This window comes from Myxine glutinosa, chromosome 3 (genome assembly GCF_964187855.1).
Source record: "Myxine glutinosa chromosome 3, kmMyxGlut1.1, whole genome shotgun sequence".
Lineage (NCBI taxonomy): Eukaryota > Metazoa > Chordata > Myxini > Myxiniformes > Myxinidae > Myxine > Myxine glutinosa.
Genome location: NC_136263.1, coordinates 32,526,280 through 32,547,231, shown reverse-complemented (window position 1 = coordinate 32,547,231; position 20,952 = coordinate 32,526,280). Strand labels below are relative to the sequence as shown.

At 48.3% G+C, this 20,952-nt stretch overlaps 1 protein-coding gene across 1 annotated transcript in view; it reads left to right on the top strand.

Moving 5' to 3' along the window:
* The window catches only part of LOC137423697 (multifunctional protein CAD), a 155,840-nt gene that overhangs the window by 128,993 nt on the left and 5,895 nt on the right, over positions 1 to 20,952 (top strand). The window contains 7 exon segments of the mRNA XM_078773801.1: positions 1,014 to 1,154; positions 1,783 to 1,866; positions 9,499 to 9,607; positions 17,856 to 18,052; positions 18,477 to 18,554; positions 19,424 to 19,636; positions 19,825 to 19,950. Of these exon segments, the coding sequence (XP_078629927.1) occupies positions 1,014 to 1,154; positions 1,783 to 1,866; positions 9,499 to 9,607; positions 17,856 to 18,052; positions 18,477 to 18,554; positions 19,424 to 19,636; positions 19,825 to 19,950 (948 nt within the window).

The window sequence follows — 20,952 nt, the reverse complement described above, 5'->3', positions numbered from 1 at the left end:
TCAGGCCGAACATATCGTCAAGCCTGTCATATATCACAATCGCCATGCTCTACTTTTATGTTTTTCATTCAGTGTGAAACACAAACAAACCGATTGTTAAAAGGACCATCAAATATCGAAAACACCGGCGTTGCTTCTCTTGCAACAAAACGGTACGTGTAGGCCTGAGGCTTCATGCCTCAACTTTGGGCCACTTCGGACAAATTAAGCCCAGGTTTCTTAATACAGTAGTGTATCGTTTTCGTAATAGTAATAATAATAATAATATCGTAAATATGACCATAACACTTTAATTCCAATATCGTGAATAAACAGTTCATGGATTGAAGCGGTGTATGGTTCATGATTCCATGATAAGCGGTGTACGAAACTAACAACCGCGGAAGTAAGGAATGCGCCTCGGGTTTTTGATAGCTTTATTAATCCAACCCTTGTGGGGTATATAGATTACAGTAGATCTTCCCTCAGTTCTGTAAGTAAAACCTACCTCACGGATATCTGGATTCCTCCAAATATCTTTGTCTAATGTTATAAGCAGCATTAGTGACTGCTTAAAAAGCTAATCATATGTTTGTGGTTTATAATATTTTACAAGCCCGGCTACGCCGCTTAGACTTTCGGTCTTGTTATTGATTTATCTTTATTGATTATTGATTGATTAATTATTGATCATTATTTTATTATATTATTGATTATTATTATTGATGATTTGATTGTGTTATATATATTTATTTATTATTATTTTTATTGATTATTTTTGTTGATTATTGGGTGATTCCTTTTTGTTATTGATTATTATTGATCATATTATATTGAATCAATGAGTTGTGATTACTCATGTGTTTAGTAAGATATAGAGTATTAATCTAATAGTTTGCTAACATGCTTAAGGAAAGTCTTGCTAGAACCTGCCCTTCTTCCCCCTTTCCCCTCCCAGAGATTCCTGCAGATGTGGCATGATAAGTCGGTCCCATTAGCCTTACATTTGAAACGTTGTATTTTTCCACGTAAAGGTGGATGTGGACCAGGAGTGGATCATCCCAGACGTACCTCAATTCAGCAAGGCATGTTGGACACCTTTTGCTGGACGTCGGGTGAAGGGCATGGTGCGGCGGGTTGTGCTGCACGGAGAGGTTGCTTTCATCGATGGGAAGGTACGGAAGTCGGCAATGTAATTCAAGTTCATTAAACGTTCGACCTTCTCAAAAGAATAATGACGAGGTACTTGGGAGAATATATCTGTCGGTCTGTTTATTTCATGGAGTATTTATTTCCCTTTTTCCACCATCTTCTTCCCCATTCACCTATTCTACTTTCATTAATCCTGTTCAACTACATATTCTCAATTTTCAATTCTTCACTTCCGCACACTTAGTGACTTTGAAGCCTTATGGCTTTATACTGGTTACACTACGTGGATGGAACAGCGATGTGTTGCACTGACGAGCCCCAAAAAAGGGTGAAACTAGTCGGTGGCTTCGCTTTACATCTGCTTCATGACAGCATTTGATCTTGGCATCTTGGCACTGCAACAGGCCCTTCTAGTGCTGCAGTCGTGACTGTATCGTCACGGAATATATCGTGTGTTGTGTTGTCACCCAAAATTTTGTCTTTTCGCAACCTTTGATTCATTTTATTGTATCTTACATGCTTAATCACAAGTTGCACAAATTATCTGCAAAATATTTCATATTTTGTGGTGAAATTTTGCGGATGTACAACTTTTAAATGTCACATTTGAGTACATTGCATTTTAGTTTCTCTTTTTTGTGCACTGTGCAGGTTTTGGTTGAGCCAGGTTTTGGTGAAGATGTGAGATCGTGGCTTCCTGTGACACCTGTCTCGTCCATCTCCCTCCAACCAAAGGTAACATGCCACCAGCCAGATATTGCATGTTGCACCAGATTGACTCTGTGGGGATGTAGCGCGTGTTATAAAAAAAATTACCCGCAACAAAACAGTAATTCTGCACAGTATCATATATATATACATATATATGTGTGTGCATTGTTTTTTTTTTTGTATACAGAATCGAGGCTCGTGAAAGAGCTAACATTTATCACACACAAAAAAAATCAAACAGACAAACAAAATATATCAAAAGAGGGAGCGGTAGACAAGATGGGGAGAGAAGGGGAAGCACACAAACACAACATTTGAGAGAAGGGACATCGGGAGATGTGTGGGAGGGAGAGGGCTTGGGGGGAGGAGGCGTGGGAAGGGGGAGGGGGGTGGGAGAAGTATAAAACACAAGGACACCAAGGACTTCCAGGAAAGAAGTTGGTATTTCAAAAAAGTGGATTTGGGGTGAAATTAGCGGGGGTAGAAAAGATCAAGGTTTTGGATGGGGGAAGATAAGAGATGGTGGTGAACAGCTGTTTTAAAGATCTGGAGGGAGGAGTGGGATTGAAGAAAGTGAGGGAGTTTGTTCCAGAGGCAGGAGAAAAGAGGAATGCAGGAGCGAAGGTGAGCAGAGAGTCTTGATTTTGGCAGTTTAACCATAAGAGCGTTGCTGGCAGATCTTGTGCGACCTGTAGGAATATTTGGGGGACAGAGAGCTGGGGGAGCAAGGCCGGAGAGGAGTCGGTAGAAGATGGAAAGACCACCAACCTGCCTGCGGTGAGTAAGTGAAAGGCCCTCGGAGATAGCTTCATCGCTGGAGATTCCAATGATTCTGAACACTTTGGTTTCAACAGCGTGAAGACGAGCTAGGTGTGAGGCAGGAGCACCAGCCCATAGGGGAGAGCAGTACTCCATTGAGCTGCGGATGAAAGCCTTGTATGTGGTGAGGAGCTCAGGTGTGCCAAGGAAGGACTTCGCACGACGGAGGATGCCCCAGTCGGCGACTGGCTTTGGAGGCCAGCTTGGAAATGTGATTTTCCCAGGAAAGATCATGGCAGATAGTGAGACCCAAAAGCTTCAGTGACAGAACTTCTTGGAGAGGATTATTCAGAAAGTGGATGGGAGGGTTGTCCAGTCGGTCTTTTCGGAGAGACATCGTAAGAGTGTGAGATTTGTCAGGATTGAAAGACATGTTCCACTTGTTTGCCCAGTCTGTGATTTTGTCCAGGTCTGCAGAGAGTGAGGAGGCTGCAGACTGCCGATCTGAGGGATGAGGAATGGAGCGGCAGAGAGTGGAGTCATCAGCAAAGAGATAGATAGGATTTTCAAGAGAGTCAGAGAGATCATTGATGAAGACCATAAAAAGCACAGGGCCCAGAACACTGCCTTGGGGAACTCCAGCCTGAACAGGAAGAGGAGATGAGAGAAACCCATTCAGGGCCACACGTTGACTGCGACTCGAGAGGAAGTCCGCCAGCCATGCGTGGAGATTTCCATGGATTCCAAAGGAGGAGAGTTTGGTGAGCAGAGCGAGGTGCCAGACCGTATCGAAGGCACATGATATGTCAAGGGAGACAGCTCTAATTTCCTGTTTGGCATTGAGGACCTCCATCCATTGTTGAGACAGCAGAAGCAGCATGTCCAGAGTAGAGTGACCTGGTCTGAAACCAAAGTGATGATCAGAGATCAAGCCATTGGAGAAGAGGAAAGATTTTATATCCGAAGCAATGATGGATTCCATGACTTTGCTGATAATTGGGAGAAGGCTGATTTAGTCCGTGGGCTGAGTAGGGTTTACATGCACCACCCTCCCCACAACTTAACTTCCTGGGTATGTCCATGTACCCCCTACCCTAGGGGTTAGGAAAAACCATGTTAACAGAAAAAAAACTCATTTCCTCATAGTTTGACCTCTGGTGACCTCATTAGTGACCTCATTTGCATATAACACATATCATTGTAAAGAGTGTCCCAGGACAAACATTTTGAGGGTCATATGCAAACATAGGATGACTAGGTAAAAAGTTATGGCCATTTGAATTTCGCCTACCCCTAATTTTCGGAAATCACTGACACAGGGGGGGTAACATCAAAATATGCGTGGGAGGTACCTTGGGAATGAGTTTTTTTTCTGTTAACATGGTTTTTCCTAACCCCTAGGGTGGGGGGTACATGGACATACCCGGGAAGTTAAGTTGTGGGGGGGGGGGGGTGCATGTAAACCCTACTCAGCCCACGGACTAATTGGTCTGTGGTTGCAAGGATCTGTTTTTGTGTAAAGCAGTGATGTTGGCTGATTTCCAAGATGTGGGCAGATGACCTTGAGCAAAAGAGAGGGTGAAGAGAACAGAGAGGGAATGAAAGAGCGGAAGAACAGGATTTTATGACCCGGGGGCTGATGCCGTCAGGTCCAGTTGCAGAATCAGTCGAGGGTTGACAGAAACTTTTCCACCTTGTCAAGAGGAAAGGACACAGAGTCCAGGAGCAGCTGGGTACGACTGGGTACGGTGGGTACAGAGAGGGATGGGTTTGGGACACAAGATTTAGAGGCAAACACAGAGTTTAGGCATTCAGCTTTTTCACGTGCGGAGTCAGCTGTGTAGCTGTTTGAGGTAAGGGAGGGGATGGATGGAGGGGGAACAAACACCAGAAACAGATTTGACCAGACGCCACCGGGATTTGGAAGAGGGAGACAGATAAGAGAGTTCGGTCTTGAGAACGGAGAGATATTGTTTCCTGGCTCTCCTGAGGGTGGACACACACTTGTTTCGGGCTTTGTGAAAGGAAATGAGATTTCCTTCCAATGGATTTGCTTTCCAGGAGACAAAGGCAAGTTGTTTCTGGGCAACAGCCTCACCACAAGATTCTGTGTACCATGGACGGGAGGAAGGGTATGACAACTGAAGACGAGATGGGCTAAATCTGTGCATGAGAGAGAGCAATTTACTTTGGAAGAATTCCCAGGATGAGTTGATGTCAGACGCGGTCGAGATGGGAGACCAGTCCAGATGATTGATGGCTGCTTGAAGACCGTGCCAGTTGACCTGAGTGAAATGCCAGACTCGTCGACGCTGAGGAGGCTCTCTGAGAATGGTCAGAGAGATGTCCACTTTAACAAGCACATGATCAGATGAGCCGATTGGAGCAGACGAAGAGCAGCAGACATTTTCAGGGAAGTTAGTCATAACCAAGTCCAGAAGAGAAGATGCAACGTTGAGGTCAGGAAATTGACAGATTGTGTCAGTCCCAGTGAGTCGCAGAAGTCCTTTGCTGAGGAGCCATGGCTGGTGAGAGAGGTACCCACACCAGGCCAACTGGCATGGTGACAATTGAAATCACCACATATGAGGAAGAGAGAGTTGGGATGAGTAGATAGAAGTTGGTCCATATTATCAGACAGCGAGATGTAGATGGAGTCATCACTGTTTGGTGGACGGTAAAACACACATATGAACAAAAGGTGGGAGCGAAGGGGAAGCCGTAGCCAGAGGTATTCCTGGGGGTGAGGTGGAGAGAGGGCAGTGTAGGGCGAGTGAGGAAGAGAGTTTTTGATAAAGATAGCAACCCCACCTCCATGACGAGGCTCAGGTCTATCATACCTGAGGAGGGAGTAACCCAGGATAGATACTAAGGAATCAGAGACATCATGAAGAAGGAAAGTTTCTGTTAAGCAACCTGTATGGAGAGATCAGTCAAGTTTGAGCGAAGGCCCCGGATGTTTGAGGTCCATACCGTTAATGAAGAGGAAGGGGGAGCATCGGATACAGAACAGGGGGGGGGAGGGGTAGGGTAAGATGTGGAAGAGGAGGAAGAGGTAGGGAGAGCTGTTGAAGGTGTGTCAGAGATTTCAGAATAGCTCGGAGAAAGGGAAGGATGGGGCGGACAAAAGGTTTGATGGTGATTGGGTGAGGCACAGTGACGTGTTATTTGAGGAGGGGGAAGAGCGAGGCAGAAGGTTGGGGGAGATGGAGGTGAGAGTTGGAAGGGGGAGGAAGCGGGGAGGATGCTTTTTTGAGGAGGAGGGGTGAGAGGGGGGAAATGGAGAAGAAATGAGGGTGGGGAGATTTTAGGAGGGAAGGGAGATGGGGGGGATTTGGAGGGGAGGGTTGAGGGGGGAGTCTAGGAGGGGAGGGGTGAGGGGGAGTCTAGGAGGGGAGGGGTTTGGGGGGAGTTTAGGAGGGAAGGGGCAGGGGGGGAGATTTGAAAGGGATGGGTGATGGGGAGGATTTGGAGGGGAGGGGCAAGGGGGAAGATTTGAAAGGGATGGGTGATGGGGAAGGTTTGGAGGGGAGGGGCAAGGGGGAAGATTTGAAAGAGATGGGTGATGGGGAAGATTTGGAGGGGAGGGGCAAGGGGGAAGATTTGGAGGGGGAGGGGTGATGGGGAAGTTTTGGAGGGGAGGGGTGATGGGGAAGATTTGGAGGGGAGGGGTGAGTTTGGATTTTAGAAAGTGTACGATTAATGGGAAACGGACATTTATTGCAAAATGAGTTTCTTGTGACCTTCGAGTCAAAAATATGTTTGAGGACGCTGGAGGGGGGATGGAGTGCAGGTGAGTTTAGGGAATGTAGGAAAGAGGCACTAAGAGATGGAATTTTTTTTTGGAATAAATAGATTTGGTGAGCAAGTCGAAAACACCCTTTTAAAGAAGAAGATGAAAAAGGTGTGGCGATATACGACAGAATACAGTATTTCAGGGGAAAGTTTAAACATTTTAAAATTTAACAGTGAAAACTATCTGGGGAAATGGAGGTGAAACACGTGATCGAAGAACGAACGAACGAATAAGAACAATGAACAAACGAATAAGAACAACGAATGAGAACAGAGAAGGAAATGGTTTTTTTGGGGGGGTTTTTTTGCTTGAGTTGAGATTTTAAACAAGGACGTATGGGTTGAAAAGACTGGGAAAAACTGAGAGAATGAAAGTAATTGGAGCACAATCGACGGACTGCTGAGAGAAAAACAAAGCCTCAAGGTAGGACACGGTAGCCGACAAGGCCTCAAAATACGCGACACGAATTAACCGACGATTTTCTATACAGGTATGAAAAATTAACACCGAGAATCTTCCTAAGGACACACTATAGGTACACACACCGAAAGATAAATACAGTTTCGACAAAAACACAATTGTGAACAATTACTTAACTTCAAAAGTGTGAGAGCGTGGACAGCTTCGAAAAGACGTGACTCGCCGACAAAGATCTCGCGAGATCTCCCGATGTATATGCATATTTACGTGATAAAAACTTTTCCATTATTATTACTAACACCGCTCCCCTCGGGAGCAGCCATGGGTGGTCTGGAGGGGGCGATCAGTGATGGAGGTGGGGAAACTATATGTTGTGCCCACTTACACTGGCACGTGTACAGACACGAAAATCACAAGTCATATCTCCTCACCCCCCTTCCCCTCCCATCATGGGGGGGTGGAGATTTTTATTTTATTTTATGCTCATTACCTGACGCTGGATAATACTAACATATATGCAAAAGTTGGTGAATATAGGCCCAGCCCTGTTTTTGTTCTTTGATTTTCACCCGCTCTAGCGGGGAAAATGGCCGTAAAACGATCATTCATTCATTTATATTCATTCATACATACTGAGAATGGCCTTTTTCAATTTTAATATTTCAAACAGAGAGCTCTCTGTTTGTCTGGTAACTACTCCGAGACCCTGAGGCTGATCAACACCAAATTTTCAAGGTATACTCAGGGGGTCCTTACTTCGATTTTCCACAAAATATTTTTCAAATTATATATTTTTAAACATCAAAATAATGTTTTTTTGATTTTATGTATCTTTTCTGATTTCTCATTGGTCTTATTATTTGGATTATCTTACTATAATTCACCAAATGTCCGCCTGTCCGTTCGAAGGTACCGCAAAAACGGCTTAACCGATCGCAACGATATTTTGGGTCGGTATTCCTGGGACCCATGGGAGTAAAATAGGCTATATTGTTTTTCCAAGTTTTCCTATTTTCCAGTTTTTCCAAACACGATGGAATAATATTTACCGATATGAACAGTGATGTGGCTTTTATTGAAATTCTACAAATACTGTTTAGATTTTGATGACAATTATGAACCTGCCGCGAATGCAGTGACGGTTTCTACTTTCTAAACGTGAATTCGCGGATCGCCATATGCAGTTTCGCCATTGACTGGGTATGGAACAAACGTACCCGTTTGTTTGCCAACGGGTACGTTTTTCATGAAAGTCCTTCACGAACTTGCTGTCCATGTCTGACGTGCGACTGAAGGTGCTACAGGAATGTGGAATTTATTGGTTTCATGCTTTAGCATTCGCCGTTTCTGCATTGTCTGTTTGCTTCTGGCCTCCCACCCGTGTGTAGCATGGATACCTCACTAGTTTATCCAATGTGGCAGACTTGTTCCATCACTTTGCCCTGTCCTCCCCCACCCCCTTCCTAGCCCCAAGTCCACAATCACAAGTCTTCAACCTCCCTCCCACCCCAAGTCCCCATACCCGCTCTACCAGCTCTGTCTACTCTCTGCCCCTCTACCACCACAACTCTCTGTCCTCTCCTCTCCCTTTCTTCCTCAAGTCTTAACCCCCGCTCTCCCTAGTTGGCTTGGCAAAAAAAATTAACCATAGTTATTTACGGAGATTGCTATGAATATCCCTTGACGGCTTAATAGTCACTCACTGTTAAGACTGCTGAGGTTTCTCGGTGAAGTAAATCAACGGAAAGGTAATTCTACGTTGACAGAATTGACTGAATAGTTTGTGGTTGTATTTTTTTTTTTTACTTCCGCTAGGTGTGCAAACCAACGACTCTGAGCCTATACACCACCAGAATGCTCACCAAAAATGCATGTAACTGGAAATTTCATGAATAACATCCAGCATTACATGTGCTGTGTTACGACTTTTACCTCGTTCCGAACCAATCATTCAATTTGCATTTATTTATATATATATATATATATAGACGAACAGATAACCCTGTTCCACTCAGCTCTTTTAAGGGAATTAATTCTCAATAGAGTGGAGTATTGTGAGAGTTTGACAGGAATGTCCTTTGACAGCATAATTTCAGGGACCCGTGGAAATTCCGCGTAATGTAAAACGTGACCTCAAAGTCTTCAACCCCTTTTTCCTTCAAGCCCTCAATCACCCAGCCCCAAGTCCCCATTATCTGCCCCCCTTCTCCAACTCTCTGTCCTCCACTCCCCCTTTCTTCAAGTCTGCAGCCCCCCAATCCCTCAACCCTCCTTTCCCAACTACCTTCTCTGTCCCCACTCTCACTCAAACGCTCTGTCCTCCACGCCCCCTTTTTTCTTCAATCTCCATCTTCCCCCAGCCCCTTCCCAACCACACGGGTCCGCCATTCTTCTTCAAGTCGTCACCCTCCCCACCCACGCACCCCCAAACCCCAAGTCCGCAACCCCCTCCAAAGGCTCAGCCTCCTCCCCTTTGCCAACCCTGTCCCTCCTTTGCCCCCTACCCACTCTGACTCTGTCTTCCACACCCCATTTCTTCTTCAAGCCCCCTCTGCAGACTTGTCGCCATGACTGTTAACATATATTGTTGAACATTCTACAGTTGCATTTGCCTCTTCTTACTCTTTTTTTACTTTTACCTTTCCTCGTCTTTTTGCTGCCTTGTTCATATACCAACACAGCAGGTCAGCACAATAACGCCAGTGCCTTCGAGTCCTCGCCGTAAGGATGTGCACTCGTTGTTGCCACCTCGTGTTCATCGCTCCTCTGACCCTGGTGCGCTCATTGCCGGTACGCATACGGTTACATCTCTCCACTTTTTTTTCTGGTGGACACCCCGGCCCTCAACCAAAACCCCTCTTGTTTTAACTTGTAGTTTAATTCTTACCTTCAGAACAAGAAATAAACTTGGGTACTTCCAAATCGATTTGTATCACTTTGTATGAAGTAGGTAAGGATTTATACATACGAATGTCTATATGAATACAGTATTAACTAGAACGGCACTTGGTAGAGCACATACCTCCACCTGGCTGAACAGTTTACGTTTTGTATCCACTGATAGGCCTGGTCTGGATCCGCACCTGAACTAAAATCGAATCGGCTTGTTCTTGTCACCTGACCAACTCATCCACCTTGTTTCGTCCAAATCCCTCCACGACATTTTTACATATCGTGTTGTATATCGTTTTGGCCCCATCTCTCAATGGTGAAGAGTCACTTTAAAATTCTCATATCCAGATCCAGATCCGGATCTTCACCAAAATCTAATCAGTTCTTCCTTGTCACAAACCCTACCTGTCCACCAAATTTCCTCCAAATTCGTCCAAAACTTTTGGAGATATCCTTTTCACATCAACAAACAGGGTTGAAAACCTAACCTCCGCCCACCGAGGTAAAAAGGCTCACCGTCACCACAGAGGTAAGTGACTGCGGTTTAAGGGCCAATTCATCGTTTCAAAATTGCCCATGTTCTCTCAATTTGGTTGCAGCCGCAAACTCTTAATCACAGTCGTGGAAGGACAAAACGGGAACCCGGAAAGCGGTGGCCTTGCGCCGGTTCGTGCTACGTAGAAAAGATAATGGTTGTGGATGGGGCGGGGTTGATCTGAAATGGTGGTGAACAGCTGTTTTGAAGCCCTGGAGTAGGTATGGGGAACCTCCGTCCCACGGGCTAGATATGACCCAAGTTTTGATCTGGCCTGTGTGGTGATATTTTCTTCAGTATTTCACGTGCATCGTGATTACGTTGCAAGGGCTGATAGGATAGTGTGGGGTTATGCTGACTTTCCTCTTTCCTTTCCTTTCTTTCTATATGAATGAATGAATGATCATTTTCCCCCGCTAGAGTGGGGGTTAGCCTTGTGGGCAATGTTTTTATGGCCGGATGCCCTTCCTGACGCCGACCCTTAGTCGCCTCTTACTTTGGAAGTGACTTTGGAAATTTGGAAGTGACTAAACGAACTGCTTGGAAGTAACTTGCTCCATGGATAGATAGCACGTGATGCGGATTGACCAATCAAGCAGCCAGTTCGCTCTGTACGAGCAGAACAATGGATGTCCAGACTCTCTATATACAGCACTGGCTCTTTGCTCGCACATTGCAGACAAGTCGGTGGCTCCTCCGCACATACGACATCTCCTCAAATTTAGCTCGTTCTCCTCTCTTGGCCCTCTGGCCCTTTCTAGCTACTTCAGAATTCATGCGTGCTTCCTGTCAACCCTCCTAGTTGTATTCCTAAATTACAGGCTTACTGCCCACCTCCACTCAAATTGTGCCTCTTTCCCCCAATTTGTGAAAATGTTTTCCAGATAGGGTTCCATTACATGCTCCCCTCCATGACTATGAGCTGGTGGTGCACTGTCATATCATATATCATATCATATATCCCCTATCCTGATGACCCGTCATCCAAATCCCCTAATTACCCCCCAATTAACTCGACCTCCTGCTTGTAGGTTACTGTGCTTCCTCCCCTTGATCCTCGCTCAGGCCTCCTGCTTGTGGGTTACTGTGCTTCCTCCCGTTGATCCTCACTCAACCCTCCTGCTTGTACGTTACTGTGCTTCCTGCCCTTGATCCTCACTCAGCCCTCTTGCTTGTACGTTACTGTGCTTCCTCCCCTTGATCCTCGCTCAGGCCTCCTGCTTGTGGGTTACTGTGCTTCCTCCCGTTGATCCTCACTCAACCCTCCTGCTTGTACGTTACTGTGCTTCCTGCCCTTGATCCTCACTCAGCCCTCTTGCTTGTACGTTACTGTGCTTCCTCCCCTTGATCCTCGCTCAGGCCTCCTGCTTGTGGGTTACTGTGCTTCCTCCCGTTGATCCTCACTCAGGCCTCCTGCTTGTGGGTTACTGTGCTTCCTCCCGTTGATCCTCACTCAACCCTCCTGCTTGTGGGTTACTGTGCTTCCTCCCCTTGATCCTCACTCAGGCCTCTTGCTTGTGGGTTACTGTGCTTCCTCCCGCTGATCCTCGCTCAGCCCTCCTGCTTGTGGGTTACTGTGCTTCCTGCCCTTGATCCTCACTCAGCCCTCTTGCTTGTGGGTTACTGTGCTTCCTCCCAATGATCCTCAGTCAGCCCTCCTGCTTGTGGGTTACTGTGCTTCCTCCCCTTGATCCTCGCTCAGCCCTCCTGCTTGTGGGTTACTGTGCTTCCTCCCCTTGATCCTCGCTCAGCCCTCTTGCTTGTGGGTTACTGTGCTTCCTCCCGCTTAACCTCGCTCAGCCCTCCTGCTTGTGGGTTACTGTGCTTCCTGCCCTTGATCCTCACTCAGCCCTCTTGCTTGTGGGTTACTGTACTTCCTCCCCTTGATCCTCAGTCAGCCCTCCTGCTTGTGGGTTACTGTGCTTCCTCCCCTTGATCCTCGCTCAGCCCTCGTGCTTGTGGGTTACTGTGCTTCCTCCCCTTGATCCTCGCTCAGCCCTCCTGCTTGTGGGTTACTGTGCTTCCTCCCCTTGATCCTCACTCAGCCCTCTTGCTTGTGGGTTACTGTGCTTCCTCCCCTTGATCCTCACTCAGGCGTCCTGCTTGTGGGTTACTGTGCTTCCTCCCCTTGATCCTCACTCAGGCCTCCTGCTTGTGGGTTACTGTGCTTCCTCCCCTTGATCGTCGCTCAGCCCTCCTGCTTGTGGGTTACTGTGCTTCCTCCCCTTGATCCTCACTCAGGCCTCCTGCTTGTGGGTTACTGTGCTTCCTCCCCTTGATCCTCACTCAGCCCTCTTGCTTGTGGGTTACTGTGCTTCCTGCCCTTGATCCTCACTCAGGCCTCCTGCTTGTGGGTTACTGTGCTTCCTCCCCTTGATCCTCACTCAGGCCTCCTGCTTGTGGGTTACTGTGCTTCCTCCCCTTGATCCTCACTCAGCCCTCTTGCTTGTGGGTTACTGTGCTTCCTCCCCTTGATCCTCACTCAGGCCTCCTGCTTGTGGGTTACTGTGCTTCCTCCCCTTGATCGTCGCTCAGCCCTCCTGCTTGTGGGTTACTGTGCTTCCTCCCCTTGATCCTCACTCAGGCCTCCTGCTTGTGGGTTACTGTGCTTCCTCCCCTTGATCCTCACTCAGGCCTCCTGCTTGTGGGTTACTGTGCTTCCTCCCCTTGATCCTCACTCAGGCCTCCTGCTTGTGGGTTACTGTGCTTCCTCCCCTTGATCCTCTAGCAGGGAAAATGGCCTTTAAAATGCATGTTGTTGTTGTTGTCTCCCCTTGATCCTCACTCAGGCCTCCTGCTTGTGGGTTACTGTGCTTCCTCCCCTTGATCCTTGCTCAGCCCTCCTGCTTGTGGGTTACTGTGCTTCCTCCCCTTGATCCTCGCTCAGCCCCCCTGCTTGTGGGTTACTGTGCTTCCTCCCCTTGATCCTGTCAGCCCTCCTGCTTGTGGGTTACTGTGCTTCCTGCCCTTGATCCTCGCTCAGCCCTCCTGCTTGTGGGTTACTGTGCTTCCTCCCCTTGATCCTCGCTCAGCCCTCTTGCTTGTGGGTTACTGTGCTTCCTCCTGCTGATCCTCGCTCAGCCCTCCTGCTTGTGGGTTACTGTGCTTCCTGCCCTTGATCCTCACTCAGCCCTCTTGCTTGTGGGTTACTGTACTTCCTCCCCTTGATCCTCAGTCAGCCCTCCTGCTTGTGGGTTACTGTGCTTCCTCCCCTTGATCCTCGCTCAGCCCTCTTGCTTGTGGGTTACTGTGCTTCCTCCCCTTGATCCTCACTCAGGCCTCCTGCTTGTGGGTTACTGTGCTTCCTCCCCTTGATCCTCGCTCAGGCCTCCTGCTTGTGGGTTACTGTGCTTCCTCCCGTTGATCCTCACTCAACCCTCCTGCTTGTACGTTACTGTGCTTCCTGCCCTTGATCCTCACTCAGCCCTCTTGCTTGTACGTTACTGTGCTTCCTCCCCTTGATCCTCGCTCAGGCCTCCTGCTTGTGGGTTACTGTGCTTCCTCCCGTTGATCCTCACTCAGGCCTCCTGCTTGTGGGTTACTGTGCTTCCTCCCGTTGATCCTCACTCAACCCTCCTGCTTGTGGGTTACTGTGCTTCCTCCCCTTGATCCTCACTCAGGCCTCTTGCTTGTGGGTTACTGTGCTTCCTCCCGCTGATCCTCGCTCAGCCCTCCTGCTTGTGGGTTACTGTGCTTCCTGCCCTTGATCCTCACTCAGCCCTCTTGCTTGTGGGTTACTGTGCTTCCTCCCAATGATCCTCAGTCAGCCCTCCTGCTTGTGGGTTACTGTGCTTCCTCCCCTTGATCCTCGCTCAGCCCTCCTGCTTGTGGGTTACTGTGCTTCCTCCCCTTGATCCTCGCTCAGCCCTTTTGCTTGTGGGTTACTGTGCTTCCTCCCGCTTAACCTCGCTCAGCCCTCCTGCTTGTGGGTTACTGTGCTTCCTGCCCTTGATCCTCACTCAGCCCTCTTGCTTGTGGGTTACTGTACTTCCTCCCCTTGATCCTCAGTCAGCCCTCCTGCTTGTGGGTTACTGTGCTTCCTCCCCTTGATCCTCGCTCAGCCCTCGTGCTTGTGGGTTACTGTGCTTCCTCCCCTTGATCCTCGCTCAGCCCTCCTGCTTGTGGGTTACTGTGCTTCCTCCCCTTGATCCTCACTCAGCCCTCTTGCTTGTGGGTTACTGTGCTTCCTCCCCTTGATCCTCACTCAGGCGTCCTGCTTGTGGGTTACTGTGCTTCCTCCCCTTGATCCTCACTCAGGCCTCCTGCTTGTGGGTTACTGTGCTTCCTCCCCTTGATCGTCGCTCAGCCCTCCTGCTTGTGGGTTACTGTGCTTCCTCCCCTTGATCCTCACTCAGGCCTCCTGCTTGTGGGTTACTGTGCTTCCTCCCCTTGATCCTCACTCAGCCCTCTTGCTTGTGGGTTACTGTGCTTCCTGCCCTTGATCCTCACTCAGGCCTCCTGCTTGTGGGCTACTGTGCTTCCTCCCCTTGATCCTCACTCAGGCCTCCTGCTTGTGGGTTACTGTGCTTCCTCCCCTTGATCCTCACTCAGCCCTCTTGCTTGTGGGTTACTGTGCTTCCTCCCCTTGATCCTCACTCAGGCCTCCTGCTTGTGGGTTACTGTGCTTCCTCCCCTTGATCGTCGCTCAGCCCTCCTGCTTGTGGGTTACTGTGCTTCCTCCCCTTGATCCTCACTCAGGCCTCCTGCTTGTGGGTTACTGTGCTTCCTCCCCTTGATCCTCACTCAGGCCTCCTGCTTGTGGGTTACTGTGCTTCCTCCCCTTGATCCTCTAGCAGGGAAAATGGCCTTTAAAATGCATGTTGTTGTTGTTGTCTCCCCTTGATCCTCACTCAGGCCTCCTGCTTGTGGGTTACTGTGCTTCCTCCCCTTGATCCTTGCTCAGCCCTCCTGCTTGTGGGTTACTGTGCTTCCTCCCCTTGATCCTCGCTCAGCCCCCCTGCTTGTGGGTTACTGTGCTTCCTCCCCTTGATCCTGTCAGCCCTCCTGCTTGTGGGTTACTGTGCTTCCTGCCCTTGATCCTCGCTCAGCCCTCCTGCTTGTGGGTTACTGTGCTTCCTCCCCTTGATCCTCGCTCAGCCCTCTTGCTTGTGGGTTACTGTGCTTCCTCCTGCTGATCCTCGCTCAGCCCTCCTGCTTGTGGGTTACTGTGCTTCCTGCCCTTGATCCTCACTCAGCCCTCTTGCTTGTGGGTTACTGTACTTCCTCCCCTTGATCCTCAGTCAGCCCTCCTGCTTGTGGGTTACTGTGCTTCCTCCCCTTGATCCTCACTCAGGCCTCCTGCTTGTGGGTTACTGTGCTTCCTCCCCTTGATCCTCGCTCAGCCCTCCTGCTTGTGGGTTACTGTGCTTCCTCCCCTTGATCCTCGCTCAGCCCTCTTGCTTGTGGGTTACTGTGCTTCCTCCTGCTGATCCTCGCTCAGCCCTCCTGCTTGTGGGTTACTGTGCTTCCTGCCCTTGATCCTCACTCAGCCCTCTTGCTTGTGGGTTACTGTACTTCCTCCCCTTGATCCTCGCTCAGCCCTCTTGCTTGTGGGTTACTGTGCTTCCTCCCCTTGATCCTCACTCAGGCCTCCTGCTTGTGGGTTACTGTGCTTCCTCCCCTTGATCCTCGCTCAGCCCTCCTGCTTGTGGGTTACTGTGCTTCCTCCCCTTGATCCTCACTCAGCCCTCTTGCTTGTGGGTTACTGTGCTTCCTCCCCTTGATCCTCACTCAGGCCTCCTGCTTGTGGGTTACTGTGCTTCCTCCCCTTGATCCTCGCTCAGCCCTCCTGCTTGTGGGTTACTGTGCTTCCTCCCCTTGATCCTCACTCAGGCGTCCTGCTTGTGGGTTACTGTGCTTCCTCCCCTTGATCCTCACTCAGGCCTCCTGCTTGTGGGTTACTGTGCTTCCTCCCCTTGATCCTCGCTCAGCCCTCCTGCTTGTGGGTTACTGTGCTTCCTCCCCTTGATCCTCACTCAGGCCTCCTGCTTGTGGGTTACTGTGCTTACTCCCCTTGATCCTCACTCAGGCCTCCTGCTTGTGGGTTACTGTGCTTCCTCCCCTTGATCCTCACTCAGGCCTCCTGCTTGTGGGTTACTGTGCTTCCTCCCCTTGATCCTCGCTCAGCACTCCTGCTTGTGGGTTACTGTGCTTCCTCCCCTTGATCCTCGCTCAGCCCTCCTGCTTGTGGGTTACTGTGCTTCCTCCCCTTGATCCTCTAGCAGGGAAAATGGCCTTTAAAATGCATGTTGTTGTTGTTGTCTCCCCTTGATCCTCACTCAGGCCTCCTGCTTGTGGGTTACTGTGCTTCCTCCCCTTGATCCTCACTCAGCACTCCTGCTTGTGGGTTACTGTGCTTCCTCCCCTTGATCCTCGCTCAGCCCTCCTGCTTGTGGGTTACTGTGCTTCCTCCCCTTGATCCTCTAGCAGGGAAAATGGCCTTTAAAATGCATGTTGTTGTTGTTGTCTCCCCTTGATCCTCACTCAGGCCTCCTGCTTGTGGGTTACTGTGCTTCCTCCCCTTGATCCTCGCTCAGCACTCCTGCTTGTGGGTTACTGTGCTTCCTCCCCTTGATTCTCGCTCAGCACTCCTGCTTGTGGGTTACTGTGCTTCCTGCCCTTGATCCTCGCTCAGCACTCCTGCTTGTGGGTTACTGTGCTTCCTCCCCTTGATCCTCGCTCAGCCCCCCTGCTTGTGGGTTACTGTGCTTCCTCCCCTCCACCCCTCGCCATGTCTCCTCTTTCCAGTTGGTTTGTACCATCGTTTGTTACGTCCACTTATGGCCCAACTGCCCCACTGTCAGTAAGATTGTTTTTTCCCCTTTTTGTCAGTTCGCTCTGTACGGACCGTAAATGTACGGAGGAGTTGGGGACCGTAAGCATTATACATTCTACAGCAATATTCTGGGTGAAACACCAGGGTGACCATATATAGCTGGGCCGAGTTTTAAACCAACGTGAGTCGTCCCAAAGATGTGTGTGCATACCTCTTTGTTTTACTGCCAGCCTAAAATAGTCTGTATATAGCCCTGGTGTTGGCTTAGCAGTTACGGTGCCGGCTTGGGATCCTAGGATCCTGGGTTCGAATCCCGGTCGATCGCTGAATTAACGCCAGGGGGGTTGACTCAGCCCGTCATCCTTCCGAGGTCGGCAAATTGAGCACCAGATCACTGGTAATTCCCTGTGTGTCGCAAGAGGTGACCAACAGGGTTGGCGCCAGTAAGGGCATCCGGCCATAAAACATTGCTTCAAAAAGGGGACCACGGTGCCCAAAAAAGGCCAACCCCTGCTCTGTGGGGAAAAATGGCCTCTAAAGGTGGTTCTTCTTGTCAGTAAGATTGTCACCTCACTCGTCTATTAGATCTTGGCTAAAATAAAGAATTTAATCAACAAAGCCGACTTTCCCAGTTGTGAATCTCGAAAGGAGCTGTATTAATAGTACTTTTTTAAAATCATCTTGTCAGCATTTAATCATCTTTTTCATTAAAAAAATTAATAACTTGTGTGATTGGTCTTCCATTGGGTGTATATAAAATCAGAATTTTGCTGACTTGGCATGTCCTCTCTGCCTTTTGCCCTGTTGTGTTGTCTTTGGGGGGTTTTTTTTCTTAGATCTGATGGCCATACAGGATGGAACATGCCTGGTACAGTCCGCTACACAACTACCTAAGCTGATGCTCTCTCCCCAGCACCACAGTGGAGCATGGGGAGGAGCAGGTACATCGTCCTTGGCTCCTGTGCACTCTGCCCATGCTCATGGATTGGTTGGGCAGCATGTGCTGTCCGTCCGCCAATTCTCTAAAGACCAGGTGAGAGACATTTTATAATGTATTTTATATGGAATAGTAATGACAACCTCTGGTCACCTCCGCCACCGCAGGTTGTTTTTCACCCCTGTCTGTTTGTATGTCTGACTGAGCACGATATCTCAAAACGTTATGGACGGATTTAGACGAAACGACAGGTCGGGTGTGTGGCATGGATGAACGGGCTCGATTTTGCTGAAGATCCAGCACTCTACGGAGTGTTGTTCTAGTTATTCATGTGATACATTTTCACTTGTACTTGAAATGCTGGGGTTTGTAGATGTGGTCATGCCAAATGCCCGGGGTGAAATAAATGTCAACATGGAGAGGTCATGGGAGATTTGTTGTCATGGAGTCTTGGAGATGCTGATACATATATATATATACATATATATATATATGAACTCATTGCTCCTTCTTCCCTTAGCTTTCGAGCTTGCTCAACCTTGCGCACAATCTTCGGATGATGGTGCAGAAGGAACGCAACTTGCACAACGTACTCAAGGTTTGGATGGTTTATGTTTGGGTGCTGTGGTTGGTGGAATGGAATGTTTGAGCACCAGGTAGTTCATTACTTGAGAGTATAGTTATGTCAACCCAACCAATTTAGAGTACCCTTTGTTGATAGATCCATCAGGACATTGGAATGAGTTGGCCTTGAATGACTTTGACATGGTGGCTTTAGAATTGGCCAAATGCAATTGGGTGAGGAAGAGGAAAACCTTTATTTCTTGCTTTTCTGTTTTTCTATTTATTGGGACCAACAGACACATTGTACTTGGAATTTACCATTACAACATGTATATATTTTCTGATGACATTTATTACCTCCGCCACCGAAGGTGTACGGAGGTTAGGTTTTCACCCCTGTCTGTTTATGAAGAGGATATCTCAAAAAGTTATGGACGGATTTGGACGTAACTTGGTGGACCGTTTGGGTGTGTGACGAGAGCTAATGAATTCAATTTTGGAGAACATCTGAATATGGATTCGGATACGAGAATTATTTAATTTTTTGAAGTGATTCTTCACCATTGAGTGATCGGGCGAAAAGCGATATATAACGTATTTTTCAAAGTTGTGGACAAATTATGAATGATCTTGGCGGATGAGTTGGTTAGGTGACGAGAACAAGCCGATTTGATTTAGGTGCAGGTCCAAATCCAGATTCGGCCTACGAGTGGGATAGAAGCCATAAACTGTTGAGCCTGGCGGAGGTATGCACTCTATTGAATGCCCTTCTAGTTCTTCTTGAAATAAATGGCGTGTATAATTTTATTATTTATTTAATGCAGCAGTCATGGTTGACATTGTGACATCAACTTTGCTACGAGACAAACTCCCCTGCACCCCTCCCTCTATTTACACCCTAAGGGCAAAGTCATGGCAAGCATGTTCTTTGAGGTGAGTACGCGTACATGCAGTTCATTTCAATCGGCCATGCAGCGGTTGGGTGGCAGTGTGGTGGCATTTTCAGAAGCAACGTCATCCGTACAAAAGGGAGAATCTCTACAAGATTCTGTGCAAACCATGGCCTGCTATGCAGATGTGATCATATTGCGGCACCCAGAACCTGGAGCTGTTGAGGTGAGCGGTATCCGCGTGTCTTTCACCCTGGATGCAAACCTCGTTTATAATACATCATGCCTGCCATTTATTTTCCACTCTACTGTGTAGAGAAATGAATGATGATCCTTAAGTTGTACGAGGCAAATAAAGAACACCAAGGACATGGATGGCAAGTGACGCACACCTGTGCATCTCTCCTCACACAGCTTGCTGCCAAAAATTGCCGTCGACCATTGGTCAATGCAGGAGATGGTGTGGGAGAGCATCCCACTCAGGCTCTGCTGGACATATTCACCATCCGTGAGGAGTTGGGCACCGTAAATGGCATGACCGTAAGCATTATACATTCCACAGCAATATTCTGGGTCAAACACCAGGCTGACCATATATAGCTGGGCCGAGTTTTAAACCCAGGCGAGACGTCCCAAAGATGTGCGCGCATACCTCTTTGTTTTACTACAAAACAACAACAACAGGCATTTTAAGGCCATTTTCCCTGCAAGAGCGGGGGTTAGCCTTGCGGTCCCCATGACGATCTTCTCCATTTTGCCCTATTTTCTGCATCTCTCCTTGTTAACCCCCTTGCCCACATTTCTTCTTCCACCATCTTTAGCCAAGTCTTTCTCGGTCTTCCCCGTCCTCTACTTCCTTCTACATTCATTTCCATCACTCATCTCAACCAGTCACTTTCATCCTTCCTCAACACATGACCAAACCATCTCAACCTGTTCCTCTTCACAGCATCAATCACAGGCTCTATTCCCATCATCTTTCACAATTCATCATTTGTCTTCCTCTCTCTCAACGATACTCCGCACATCCACCGAACCATTCGCGTTTCCACCCTTTCCAGCCTTCGTTGCTGCTCTACGTTCATTACCCATGTCTCGCTCCCATAAATCATAACACTTCTCACACATGCAGCATACACCTTTCCCTTCAGCTTCAACGACACTCCCCTCCTCGTCAGCACACCACTCAGTTCCCGAAACCTCTTCCATGCACATCTCACTCTAGCAACCGTTGCCGAGTCTGATCCACCTTCTCCATTCAGCATGTCTCCCAGGTAACAAAATGTTTTCACACCTTCCACCTTCACACCTTCCAGCTTTCGTTTTACTGCCAGCCTAAAATAGTCTGTATATAGTCCAGCCCCATCTTCGTGCACGGTATTGTATACCTGTCATTCAATATGAGTGACAAAGGTGAGGCTTCACATTGTTTCTCTTTTAACTCCATTTTGCCACCACCATCGAAATCTGAATGATTAATTATTTTTTATTTAAATGTTACTTCTTTTTTTTTTTTGTCGTACTCTGTTTGCAGCATAATCT